The sequence below is a fragment of the Tachypleus tridentatus genome, chromosome 13, assembly GCF_004210375.1.
Source record: "Tachypleus tridentatus isolate NWPU-2018 chromosome 13, ASM421037v1, whole genome shotgun sequence".
In the NCBI taxonomy this organism is placed as follows: domain Eukaryota; kingdom Metazoa; phylum Arthropoda; class Merostomata; order Xiphosura; family Limulidae; genus Tachypleus; species Tachypleus tridentatus.
In genome coordinates this window covers 132,646,379-132,661,204 of record NC_134837.1, presented here as the reverse complement: position 1 = coordinate 132,661,204, position 14,826 = coordinate 132,646,379, and the positions used below count along the sequence as shown (strand labels likewise).

The 14,826-nt window shown below is 34.4% G+C and overlaps 1 protein-coding gene across 7 annotated transcripts in view; it reads left to right on the top strand.

Annotated features, from left to right (window-relative positions):
• The first annotated feature begins 445 nt into the window (after positions 1–445).
• Positions 446–14,826, top strand: part of LOC143236681 (NAD-dependent protein deacetylase sirtuin-3-like) — a 28,771-nt gene continuing 14,390 nt past the window's right edge. The window contains exons 1-3 of one of the 7 annotated variants that reach the window (XM_076475092.1): positions 446–590; positions 3,637–3,826; positions 13,378–13,533. In XM_076475092.1, coding sequence (XP_076331207.1) covers positions 3,648–3,826; positions 13,378–13,533 — 335 coding nt within the window. In that variant the 5' untranslated portion in view covers positions 446–590; positions 3,637–3,647. Of the gene's footprint in view, positions 869–1,205; positions 1,231–3,636; positions 3,827–13,377; positions 13,534–14,826 lie in introns of those variants that run through there. The other 6 variants (XM_076475088.1, XM_076475089.1, XM_076475091.1 and 3 more) reach the window with 6 other exon arrangements.

Genomic DNA, 14,826 nt, shown 5'->3' with positions numbered 1-14,826 from the left:
AAAACTATGTGAATATGCAACGGTTGTAAAGTTTGAAATGAAAGAGCTAGTTCGAAAGGTAACATTGGGATCTGGAACATGTACGAGTTACTGCAGAAACGACAACTATTAGAAACGGGAAGGAATAAGTAGATTAAACCATTTGTGCTTTAAGTATCTTTTGTTGCTTTATTAAAGGCAGACCTACACATGTAATGGGCTATCTGCGCTTACTTATCGCAAGAATTGAACCCCTGCTTTTAGGGTTGTAAGTTGATTAGATTACCACCCAGTCACAGGAAGATAGAATTTTGAAACGTAAATTTTAGTACTTTTACAATAAGCAAATTGTTGCGTGATTATTTTTAGTTTATACATGGACATTTTTGTTTCGTTAATGAAAAAACAGTAACAAAATCACAACGTGTAAGTTTTAAAAAGAACAACAATAAATAGCACTGAATGAAATATTCGAGCTAATGCTTTAAATAAAAAGTGGTAGTTTTGCTTTTTTTATTTAGCATGGTATCTTCAAGTTCGTAGAAATGTGATGTTTTTAAAATCTGTTGACTTCTCATTTGATAGACACTGAACAACGTATCTTGTCCAAAGTAATATTTTTTTTTGTATTCACCGGGTAAAATTTTGAGCTTAAAATGTTTACAGCGACTGGTTTGTGTGCGTGCTTTTACAAAAGTTACCTAGGGTTACAGAATACGGTAAAATGTAAGCTTCAGTTCATTAGATTTTAGAGGTTATGGTGAAGTCAAGTACATAATTTGTTTTTGTAGTTGTAATTTGGTCAAAATATTAAAATTGTGTGAGCGGGAGAGAACCTTATTGTTAAGCCTTTTTAATTTACTATAAGAAATTTTAACTTTCATTGAAAGTGAGTGAAAAGTTACTATTTGTATTGAAGAAAAATATCAGGGCTTATTTATTGCAAAGTTTTTAAAGTAACTTTAAACTGTTGTAGCCACAAGAGCTCAGAGTATGTTAGCTGGTTATAATTCATTTGGTTTTAATAAGGGAATAGGGTTTTACTATTTCAGATTGTATTCATAGACATACTGAGGTCAAAGCTTATCAGTTTACTTTCGTAGCAGTAGTACAGCAAGTGCTTCTGCTAGTAGTAGTAAAGCTAATATTGTAGCAGCCCTTTTATTATTACTACTTACAGAGCTGTGTAACAAGTTGCTTGTTAGACATTATTCGGAATAGTGATCAGTTTTGATAACTAAATGCTTAGAGGTATTTTCAGATAGTTAAAGGTTTGAAATCCATAAATCAAGAGGATACTAATAAAAGCTTTAGTTATTGGTACTTCAAAACACAATACAGAAATTAAATGGAAAACTTGGACAGGATTCCAATCAATTCTAATAATTTATGATTATGAAAGCAGTGAAGAATATTTAGTAATTTGTCTACTTATCACATCTGCCATATCCACTGCTGACAAGCCTTTTATTCAATACAGAGGCTGAACAGGCTGGCTGGAATATGACAGATACATTAGAGACATCCTTAGTATCCATATTGTTTGTTGCATAATTACAACTGTGATGTTCTGAATTACATTAATTAAGTTTTAAGTTTGTTATAATTATTATCATCAGCTTTAGTTAAGTTTATTTAGTTACAGTTCAAAGCTATGGTAAGAATTAAAAACAAAATATTGTTTTTATTTACTTTTATCACCAGTTATTTATTATTAGTATATTCCATTTGAATTAACTTTATTATCATTCAGAACCACTGTACAGCTCGCATAGTTTTCCATCAAAGTTCAAATATTGTAGATATTAGAACATTGGAGAGGCTTAAGCATGTGAATGGTGGGACTTCAAGTTAGTAATTTTAAAAAATAATTATAATAAGATATCTGAATTGTAATTAAAATTCTTTTAGGCTTTTTATGATCCTGTGTCACAAACTATCATTCAGTGAATCATGTGCTACCAGTTTGGCCATTATGCACAATAAGACTATGTTAGTTTATTTGGTTGGAATATTTTCAGGGCTATGGTAAAGGGACCTGGCATGGCCAGGTGGTTAAGGCACTCAACTTATAATTCGAGGGTTGTGGGTTTGAATCCCATCACTCCAAACATGCTTACCCTCTCAGCTGTAGGAGTGTTATAATGTGATGGTCAATCCCATTATTCATTGGTTAAAGAGTAGTCCAAGAGTTGGCAGCAGGTGGTGATAACTAGCTGCCTTCCCTCTAGTCTTGCTAAATTAGGGATGGCTAGTGCAGATAGCTCTCATGTAGCTTTGCACAAAATTCAAAGCAAACCAAAACTGTAGTAAGGCTAGGATTTGGTTAAAGAAAAAGATGTATGAAAGTGAAAATGAACTTATGAGAAACTGCCAACTGATAATGTTAAATGTTAGAACTAGGATATTTTAATTATGTTAAAGTAATGGTTCTGAAAGTGTTGATCCAAAATGTAAGTCACTGATGTGCAACACCATGGTTGAGGCCATATAAGAATGAATGAGGCAGGAGTGGTACATTGTGAATAGCTCTTTTTCGTTACCAAAGTGGTCTGCAGACAAAAAAGTTTGAGAACCACTGTGTTAAAAGGTAACAAACTTTTAAAATGGAGATTGTCTCCATAAGTTAGATGTACGAATCTCTTGTTTTTAACTTTTGAAATATCTGTCATTCTCATACACAAATACTTTGTAATCAGGACTGGATATAAGGAGGAGAAGAGGGCTAAATAGGTGTAGTTATTCTGTGTCCCTGACTAAGGGAAAAAAATTAATAGAAAACTTGATCTTTCATTGGAAAACATGCTTGACTATGTCACTATCATAACAGTAGTTTAGAAGTTTTATGTAAATTTGTTATTTTGCAATATTTCATTAGCTTGCCCTTTCACAAGTATTTGTTAGACCTTTTAACAAAGAAAAGTTATTATTGTTATTACAAACATCAGAATTAGTATTCTATATATTGTCTACTTATTGCTCATGCTTGTATATCTCAAATTATAATTAATAAATAATACTGAAGTTTATTTAATTTATGTACAAAGTTGTTAATGTTGCACATAACACATGCTTTTTGGAAATAAAACTCCCACTCCAATCTCACCACATATTTAAAGAATACTAATAATGTGATTCCTGTTTTGAGAAACAAAGAAGCTTAATTATTTTGTTTTTGATTGTTAATAAAGTTTTGGAATCTGTTATGAAAAAATCATTTGCAAAAGAATTGAAAAAGCTATCAGTATAAGTTTTATGAAGAGATTTCTTCTAAGAAAGGTTATGTTCTTTTAGGATGACTATTGATTTTTGATAGTTCAAGATGTATTTTGATTTTTGTCTTTATTAAAATGACATGACAACAAGGCTGTTAATTGATAGATATATGCTTATATTTAGGATGCTTGAATTATAGAGTATCTTACGTTTTTATTAAGATTCACCTTTTATTTGAAATGAATTGGATATCTGAAGGTGTATTGCAAGTAAATTCATGTATTTATATCTACTAATGTGATACTTTGTTTTCTTGGCCTATCAGATGTTCTTAAAAAGCTTTAAGTAAATGTTTTTGCCGATTAACTCAAAGATTGTAAACAGTTTATCCTGAAAATTGTTTTGATGTACACAGTAAAATAATTATTTTTGTTCATACAGCTCGTGCCCTAATGGCAGCTACAGTTGGAAAATCCGTAAAATCGAGTACAACAAATTCTGGAAAATCTAAGACTGTAGAACCACTACAGATTAGTCCAACATCAATTTCACCTTCCCTGGTTAAGAAATTTAGTGAACTCAGCATCCAGAAAACAGAAAAACATAAAACTGAAAATAATTCTAAAATAAAGTAAGTTAAACACCTGTAAACATATAAGAAAGTAATTAATTACATTTCTTGTAAAGGAGCCACTTAATTTTTGTTTCAAATGAATTGTATATAATACCATTGTATCTTGTTCTCGGTTGGTATGTGTTTCATGTTTTTCTGTTTGTAATGATACAAATCTGTAAAATTAATATTAATATAATTTAAGACTATTTTTCCTGTTATAACAGATGTAAAATTGACTTCATTTTTCCAAATGTGCAGAAGTCTCATGTGATGTCGGCTTACACAAAATTTGTATGTTGTTATGGCACATTAACTGTTTTATTATGCTATTTTCTAAAATATCTGAATTGGATAAACTATTTATGGTTGTAAAGGATATAAAAATGATTTTCAATAGTTATTTTGTACTTGTTGATGTGTATTGGACATTTTATTATCTTGTAGAAAATTTTGTATAGGTTCTAGAAAATCTGTTATATGTACAAATTGTTATCCAGTTGTGGTTTATGCAACCATAATTTTCTGCCAGGTATTTTTTAAACTACTTTGATAGGCATACTGATTAATATAAGTGGTTACTTTAACATCTATTACATCTAATATCACAAACTTTATGTATTCCAAGTTAAGTTCAATCTGAGAAAAGTTTGTCAGATAGTGTTTTTAAAATTTGACTCACAACACTGTGTATGTGAGTGCTGAAACTAACCATTGTCTGTATAGTTTCAACATAGCTTTGTTTTTAAGTGACAGTTACTTGATTACTGGCTAATATAAAAGGTTGATATACTGGATATAATACTGTTTATATTGCCCTTGTCAGTTTTCCCTTGGAATCTTCTAAATGGCCTGTGTAAGAATTTCCCGACTGTCCTTGTAGAGATAATGACTGTTTCTATTCAGTATGTTATACTGAAAGTTATTTATTAACTCTTGCTGGTCTTCATCACTGCTGTTTTACAGCTTGTATATTTAAGAAGCTTATGAAATTGTTATGTCATCTTTTCATTGTAGAAGTTTGTTAAAACCATTTTAAAAAAAATGAAAATGTATCAGTAAGTTTTCACTAGAATTTACTTTTTCATTTGTAATAAATCAAGTGACTGAATTATTATCATAAATGTTTTTTTGGGGGAAGATTTTATATAATATTTCCTTTGTTCTTGATGGACATTTGTTAAATTTATATGAATACATGTTTAAGTATTATTGGTTAGTTGTCTTATGGATGAGACTTGTTTCTGTGTAGCTAGTTTACAAACTGGTTTTGATTCAATATAGTTGCTTCTTGAAAGTGTGATTGCAGGTAAAGTTATATCCCACTGTATTTTTTTAAGTACACACACACACACACACACACACACACACACACACACACACGTTATGTGGTTTTCCATGTTTTTGAAAATTGACCACTTTCATTTATGCATTATATTATCTTAACAATCCTAACTCCTTGTTCAGTGTGTTTTATTTTTAGTCAGTGATGTCGAGAAGACCCACTTGTAGAGAAATATATGTGATAACTCCCACGACTTCTATATTGGAGAAACAAGTAGAAAAATGGAAACCAGATTTAAAGAACATAAAAAGTCACCTTCAGATGTTTTCAAACACTGCAAGTCAAATAAACACAACATAACCATAGAAAGCACTCAAATACTAAATAAAGAAACAAACATAAACAAATGCAAAATTAAAGAAGCCTTACTTATACAACTCAAGCCCAAAGTAAACCAATACAAAGGAACACCTTTATACCTATATTAATAAATAATAAATAATAATAATAAAATAAATAAATGTAAAATTATATTATTCAAACATCTAAGCCCACCCTCTACATTCCAACACTCAGTTACACAACCCCTTTCAAACATGTGATCAGCTTCCAGTCAGTTACCTCTTCCTTTCTTTGTGAACCTGACGATAACCGAAGAAGGCCGAAACGTTGTTCACTCCTCTACGTAAAAAAAATTTTCTCAACCCAAACAAGCCCTTTTTACATGTATGTGTGTTTTATCTTTATTTCATGCTTTGATATCTTTTCAACTTTTAGTACTTTTCTTTATTTCTGCCTCATATGAATTTCCAAAATCTAAGAGTAATTTGGCTACTTGGTGTCTCATGCCTTCTTTTTTTGTGTTTTTTTTCTTCAAGTTCTTCTATTTTCCTTGTTTTCTATATTTTTGGGGAAAGGAAAGGTTTGTGTTTTTCTTATCAGATCAATCATTTATAGAAGAAATCTTCTGAATGACAATCTGCTTGATTTTCACTGAGGATGTTTCTAAAAGTTTCCTTTGTACTGAGACACCTTCGTAAATATATTAAACACAGGAAAGAAAGACAAAGCTCATCAGTTATCCCTCTTGGCGTGGGTTCCTGTACGTGGTGAGGGGACCTCCCAGGGAAGGTTCTGTTCTTTCAGTTTACCTCCTATGGGATCTAAATATCAACCCATATGTTTGCTGTGAGTGGACACCTGTGAAGGATAGGAGAGGATCCTGGTGGTTGAGGGGTCCAACCCTAACACATCACTTTGGCCTTAACTTCGTGTAGATGAGCAGCCTTCAGATGGCCTTCCTGGGGTCAATTGGCTGGTCCACTTGGGCTAGGGTCAACCAAGTATCAGCGTTGGATGTTCTCAACAGATGTTGTGGACATTGCGTCTGATGCTGTTGTTTGGGTATAGTGCTCACGAAACCCTGATGCTGCTGTAATGTCCTTTTTTGACATTGTAGTGCATCCCCTCATAGGGCTTCATGGTGGGTGGGGTCAGTGGGCACTGAAAAATTCTTCTTGTTATTATGGATGCTCTAAATAAAAAGGTAAATAAAATAGTGAAAAAAACAGTCCATAGGTAAATGACCACATGTTGAAGATTCTGAGCAGCAATCTTCAACACCTGTAATACCTGTATCTCATTTTTTTATATTACATTCTCTTTCAGACAAACCTTCAGGGCAAATGTCTCCCTTTTTCATTCAGAAGAAACTAGAGGGACTTGCTGGCTCTCCAAAGTCAGTCAAAAAGCTTTGCTTTGGTGACATACCTACACATCTCAACACAGTGAATTCCTATTACATTTAAAAGTGATCAGGGATATACCTATTGAGGTTTTGCCCCATGCTACTTTGAATTCGTCATGAGGAGTTATTGTTGAGATGGATTTGAAGAACATCCCCGAGTTGGAGATTCTTGCTGGTTTCTCTACCTAAGACATTTCTCCAGTGAGGCATATCTCCACTCGCAAAGGTGGAATTATGATGTTGACCAGTGTCCTCATTTTAAAATTTACAGCACTGTATCCACCTGCTATCATCATGGCAGGTTTATCTTAATTGCAAGTTATGCCCATACATTTCCAAACCATCTCCAATGTTTCAAGTGTCAGTGGTTCTGTCACTTGAAAACATTTTGTTGTGGTTCTTTGACATCTGCTTGTTGAGGTGGCAAGGATCATGATGTCTGTGAGTGTGAAATGGACTCTCGTTGCATCAATTGCAATGGCACTAACCTATCATACTTTCATTTTTGCTCTAAGTGGTTGGAAGAAAAAGGTGTGTAGCATTTGAAGATGATTCAAAGCATTACTTACCCTGAGATTTGAAAGTGGCTGACCACCACTCTATCTTAGACATATGCTGCTACATTTCATTCCACTACTACAGTGGGAGTGCAGATGGATCTCTCTTTCTACCTCCAAAAGAATCGTTCTCAAACCAATTGAAAAGTCTTTTGACCTCTATGGTGAGAAAAGTTGATGAATCAATCTCAACACCCATCTCTGTCCCTAACATACATTCCAGCAAACCCCAAGATCCATTTCCTTTGGTTCCAGGTAAAGGCATTTCCTTAGGTACATCTTCTTTTCCCACCCCAAGATGCAAAATGATCATTTGTTCATGTCCTTAGTCACTGGAATCCTCTTCCAACAATGACCTGCCCAATCAACCTAGGGCAGGATCCGTGGAGGTCAATAGACCTCCCTTGAATAAAGATAATAAAGAAAAAAAGACGTGGTCATAAACAGAAGGGCTATCCAAACATTTCACCTACACATAAATAAAAATGGCCACCTTGATATAATGGAACTGTTGAGGTTTACACTCTAATCTGGATGACACGAAAGCACTGATTGCTTCCTACCATCCTGTATGTTTTTCCTTACAGGAAAAACTTCCTAAACTTGCTGATACAGTTAACTTTTAGCAGTTTTCTCTGTACAGAAATGACAGAGTGCATGGAGGGGTGATGCTGTTGGTTGATTAGCATGTGTCCACCCTGTCTTGCTTTGATGAGCTGTCTCTCTAAGACCTTAGAGAGGATTATTAATGCTAGTCTTGTTTGTTTCCTCGAATCAAACAACCTTTTGATGCCCTCCCAGTGTGGGTTCTGATGACAGCACTCCACCATGGACCACCTGATTTGACTTGAAACGTCAATCAGAGAAGCCTTTTTCAAAAGACAATATCTTGTATCAATATTCTTTGACATTGAGAAGGCTTATGATACAACATGGAGGTATGGCATTTTGCGAGACCTCCATTTATATGGGTTATGTGGCCATTTGCCCATTTTTATTAAAATAGTTTTTAATATACAGAAGATTCCATTTTGAGCGGGTTTGACACTTTTCTGTTCTTTTCTATGGAAACTTGGAATCCCTCAGGGCTGTGTTTTGAGTGTCACACTTTTCAGTATAAAGATTAATGCTATCACTGAACAACTCCCTTTTACTGGTGCAAACGGGCTCTATGTCAACAACTTTCACATGTCATATCAGTCGTCAAACATGAGGTATATTGAATGGCAGCTAAAGAGTACGCTCGATCATTTACTGAAGGGGATCACAGCAAATGGTTTTAACTTCTGTCTAAAATTGCTTCCATGCACTTTTGCCTCACAGTGGGGTATTCACCCTGATCCTGAAATCTGTATCTGTGAAGTTGTGCTACCTGTGGGGCTTATCTTTGACTGCAAAATGACCTTTATACCACACATCAAGCAGTTATGGGTCAAATGTACAAGAGCACTGAAAATCTTGCATGTCCTCTCTTCCACCACTTGGGGAGCAGATTGATGTTCTGTGCTAAAGTTATACAGAGATGCCAACCATTACGATTTGAGCGTAATCATTATGATTTTGGTGTATACATTATGACTATATACTCACACAGACAAATATTACAACTTGTTGCAACTCCCAGATTATTATATATTATATAGGCCTATACAATAAAGTGATAAATTGTTCCCCCAGGGCTTGAAAGGGGTGAAAAGAAAATTTCTAGTGAGATACAAATAATTTTTGATAATAAATAAAAGACATAGTCCAAATGCCTACTTGCAATAATCATGTTTGTGCTTGAAATAATAAAAAATATTTGTATCTCTGACATCTACCAATAGTTTGAATGCCATGCTTCTCCATACTGGGTACATGGGGGAATCCATAGTTGCATCATCAGTGCTTGTCAGCCAATCAGTGCTCATGTAGATGGGCATTTCTCATTCTCTAAGCGGCATAGAAACACCAATGCGATCGTTCACAAGATGAAAAAAAAGAGGTCTCATTCACCAGATTGTCTTGTTTCTGGCAAATCTAAAAGGACTAAAATTGTGAATCAAAAATTTAGGAAAGAGTATAGTGTAAAATATCCGGTCATTGAATCAAAAGTCAGTGACAGCCATGCGTTTTGTACAGTTTGTCACATCGATTTTTCTATGGCGCATGGCGGGATAAATGATTGTTCCAGACATACAAAATACGTGACCCCCAGTGGCTCAGCGGTATGTCTGCGGACTTAGAACGCTAAAAACTGGGTTTTGATACCCGTGGTGGGCAGAGTACAGATAGCCCATTGAGTAGCTTTGTGCTTAATTCAAAACCAAAAACATAAAAAATGGGCATCTCACCAACAAAAGGCTGAGGAGAAGACAAAAACGATGCAGATAACAACATTTATGAGTAAGAATTCAGAATATGAAAAAGAATTTCAAAAGAATTTTGTATAATTTATTTATTAAATACACAAAACACAGTCATAAATGAGCAATCTATAGCAGTAATAAATAAGAATAGTTATAACAATAATATGATAATAAACAGCTTAGAGACATTGGTCAGGCTTAGTAGCCGCAAATGATAAAGGGCTCTGTCTACAATCATTACGCTCAGTCATTTGAAATAGTTGGCATCTCTGGATATATCATGCTTTTATTAGATCGAAACTAGATTATGGATCACTGATCTATGGCTCTGCTAGGACCTCGGCCTTGAAGATGCTATATCCCGTTCATCATCAGGGTTTTTGGTTCTACACCAGTGCTTTCTGTACTTTCCCAGTTCAGAACTTATACACAGAGTCTCATGAAACTCCTCTACACCTCTGCCATTTGCAACTGTCTCTACTGTATGCTTCAAAACTTTCATCCTTACCACAGCAACTCACCTGGGATTGTGTTTTCCTTCCTCAGTAGACCATGTTTTTTTCAGAACAGATGATCTGCCATTGCTCCTTTTGGCCTTTGTTTCCAGGTGTAGTTGGATGAATCGAGTCTGTCCTAGAATACCATTGCTGTATCCACTGGTTAGTCCATCTCATCATGGCTTATTACAGTTCCCAAATGTGACCTTTCTGTAAGTCATTTGAGAAAAACAGATACTCCCGATTGGAAATACTGTGTGTTATTTGCTGAACATCTTTTGAACCATCCATCCATTCCTATTTATATGGATGGCTCGAAATCAGGTGACTTTGTGGGCTCTGCCATTGTTTGTTGTGGTTTGGTGGTTGCACACAGAATCCCTTCTATAGTTTCTGTGTTCACTGCTAAACTGTATGTATCCCATTTCTCATGCCCTGGATCACAAAGAAGCTAAGCAGTACTCAAATTGCACTATTTATACTGATTTATCTAGTTCTCACCCTGTTCTTGACGATATTCAAAACTGACTGGCTCATTTCTCTTTAACATCTACTTCTATCTAGTTCTTTTGGATACCAGGCTTCATTGGTATTTGCAGAAATGGGCTCACTGACACCGCAGCTAAATCTATCTGCTCTGGTACTATCACTGCTGTGCTTGTTTAATTCGTGGACTATAGTCCTGTATTCAAGGCTCGGATCCGTGCCAGTTGGCAGTCAACTTGGAGTGAGCAATGTGAAAACAAGCTTTTCCAAATAAAACCCTCTGTTGGACTTTGTCTGTCTTGCTTCCGTACGGATCAGAAAGAGGAAGTTGTCCTAACTACACTTCACATTTGTAATAGTTTTTTAACTCATCATTTTCTTTTATCTGGGACTGATGCACCAGACGCACCCTACATCGCCCCCCTCCGCTCCCTTTAGCCTGAGCCTCGATTTTACAACAGGGCTCATTAGACCTGTGTTTATGGCTCTCATTAATCCATGAAATTTCAGATTATCACCACCCTTTAATAAAGTGCTGGTGCTTTATGGTAAAAGAAAAATATATTCTCTTATTATAGATAGTAAAAATATTGTATTTTCTTGAATAATTAGAACACAAAAGGAGCGATTTCAACGGCCTGAAGCCTCTACTCGAATTGTATTGCTAGTTTTTGTTTAGGTGTTTTTATTTAATAGATGTGCTTTTTGACACTTTATCACAAAGTGTTTGCCTTTTGATGAGCTTTAACAGGAATATAATATACTTGTGATTGTTTAAGTATTTTTCGAGAAACGTGCAATTACTTGTGTTGTAACTCGCACACATTATTGTCCCAGCGATGCCCAGGTGGTCAGTTAGCTTGGTAGTCACTGTGAGGTTTGCGCGTTCGACTTAAATACATTGTACAGTTCAGTCCCACTTCCATTCTGTTCTGTCTTCGTTTGTTGTACATTAGAGTTTTTCAACAAAGACTGTAATTTAGCCTGTTGAGTCATCTGGGAAATGGATTCCAGTTATGACAAGCAAGCGTCTGAAACTTTCCAATATTAGAAAGTTCTGCAAGCCAGTTAGTAGTACTACAAATGACAATGTAGATAATCCAATGACCTCAAGCAAAGGAATAGAAACTTGCCATACAGAGGAAATACAATGCTCATCAGAGGATGAGTCTGAAAATGCTTGTGCATGATTGAAGCATCTGCAATGATAGTTGAGCAATTGTGGGTATTGAGAACAGAGGAAAATTACAACAAGATATTTGATGAAGCTGAGCAAACGGTAACTTCCCTAGATCTGGTGCCTATTGAACTACCATGCATTTGCAGACCCTCCACAAGGAACACAGGTGATGGCTCAGCACACCATTCTGCAACAGCTAGAGATTAATACAGAAGCCAATATTTTGAATTTGTGGACAAAACTGGAACAGCCCAGCTCTTGCCCTAATTTCAAAATTGTTGTTACAAATTCGAAATGATATAACTTCAGTTTATTTGAAATTTATTGAAGTGTTCCACTCTATTTCCAAATATATTAACATTGGCATTGCTTTTGAAATAATTTCAATTATATTTTGTGGTGACAGACATATTGATCAACTGCTATAGGTTTACTACAGTGCTACTAACTGAAAATTCTGCACAGATCTGGGTTTCTCACCACATGCAGATGGAACTTCAGGAGAGTTTGGCAGCAGGAGAATGTTATTGAAACAATGACAATGAGCAAGTCAAGTTTGCCTATCATACTTGTGATTCAATTTAAAAGACAGTTTGATATCTTTCTCATAAAATTGAAAATGGGGATGAACTACTTAAAAACAGAACTGTCTTGACATAACTGGTCATGTTACTGTATATTTAGCTTTCTTTAATCTGGTCATGATACTTTATATTTAGCTTTCTTTACAACCTTAAAGTGGAAATAAGTTTTCCTCGAATGGTTGTGTTACTAATCTTTTTCCACTTTGTGTCAAGAAATAACCATATTTAATCATAAGTTGTATTTTTTTTCTCTTTGGTGAAAGCATTACTGAGAATATGCTTTCCAAATAAGTAAGAAAATTAGTTACTGCATTCACATTTGAAACTATTCACATATGAATTGGTTCCACTGTGTAACTACTTTGTTTAGAAGATCATTTAATAATTGACATAGAAGTGCATATTTGTATTTTCTAAACACACACAGAAAAGTGCACACAAGTTTGTTTATCTTCTATCCAGTAGTTTGTTTTCAGCTTATTTCCTATAACTGTGTACCCAAGGATGACAAAGATTTGTTTAAATGTTGTACATTTATAATATATATTCTTTACATTACTCAGTCAAGCTGTCTCAAATCTTTTATTTTCTTAAATATGAGTTTCTTGTTATCGGGCTGTGTATGTTGTTATAAAATTTAATGTCAAATCTCCGCCTGTATAGATGGAACTTGTTGGTATGTTAGTTATCAGTAAGCAACAGTGAATTGCAGATTTTTGAGTGTAAAAGAAATAAACATAAACTTAGCTGCTGCTAAAATGTTTATGCTAGTTTATATAATGTGCCTATTGTTTGACTTGTATTATTAACATATTTACATTTTTTGTTGATACTGTTGAAAAACACACCAGTGGTTGGAGTTAAACATTTTATTTATTTTTTAAGACAACCATCTTGTGCCTGTTCATCCAGTAGCAGCAAACATGAAAATTACAACACGTTAGATGATATTGCTGCACACATTCTGAAACCAACCACTAATAAAATTGTAGTAATGGCTGGAGCTGGCATCAGTACTCCAAGTGGAATACCAGATTTTAGGTACATAACTTGTGATTGGATAACTTTTAGTACAGTGTAAGCTCATGTTTAGTTTTATATTTAGTGTTTGTGTATTTTATTTCATGTTTTGTACAAGCAGAATTGGCTGATAAGTCAATTCCTAAGACATTATTGATTGAATCAAAATCAGAGAAAACTACCAAGACAGAGTCGAGGATAACCTCTCCATTCAAGTGTAGCTTGTCACTTTTATTATTTTACTTCCAACACAAAATTGGAGAGAACCTCTTCATTCAAGTGTAGTGCATCATCATTATGTTTCCAAGACAAAGTTGGAGAAAATCTTTCTTTTTTTTTTAAATTTAACATGTCACCACTAAACTACCAAATTAGAATTGGAGAGAAGTTCTCCATTACTGTGTGGTTTATTTCATTTGTGTATACTTCCAAGACAAAGTTGGAGAGAATCTCTCCATTCAAGTGTAGCACGTCACCACTAAACTACCAAATTAGAATCGGGGAGAACCTCTCCATTACTGTGTGGTTTGTTACATTTGCCATAATAATGTTTGTGTAATGTGACTGCAATAGCAATGTTTCTCAGAGTGTCTGACACACAGTGAAGCTCACTGTGGTTCTGACAGCTTCATGTACAATAGAAACTAAATCTTTAGTTCATGTATTGGTACAGGAGCATACTAGATGATGCTATGTCCATGGTTTACTGAACCAGCTATCATGACATTGGGCAAAAACTGATTGCTATATCTGCCTAAGCTTGTGGTCAATTCCTATTTAGTCTTCACTAATTTAAACTGACCAGAGTAACAGCATGTAATCACATTGTATTATGTATTATAATTTATCCTGGATGAACCCCCAGTTTATTATGTTACTTATTATAATTTATTTTGGATGAGTCTCTGCTTTATTATGTTATATACACGTTATGTATTACAATTTCATATAACCAGAAATGTGAATGTAAAAGTTTAATTTAATGTCAGTAAGTATTAAATTTGATATTTGCCAACAAGATTGATAAGCATAATTTTCTTTCTTAACACAAATATATTGTAATATACACACAATGATACAATTTATAATAATGGGTATTACAAATAGAAGTTTATATAGAAGAGTTTTACAAACAATTCTGGGTCTTCTATTTGGTCAGGAACTTAATCTTTTATCAACATTCACGAAGAGCAAATTAATTCTATGTTTATACACAGGTACACTTCTCTCAACAGCTTGAAGCACATGTAAGTTTTTTCATAGATAACAATATCTAATGTCCTCAGAAATACTAATGTCTGAAGTTAATTGACT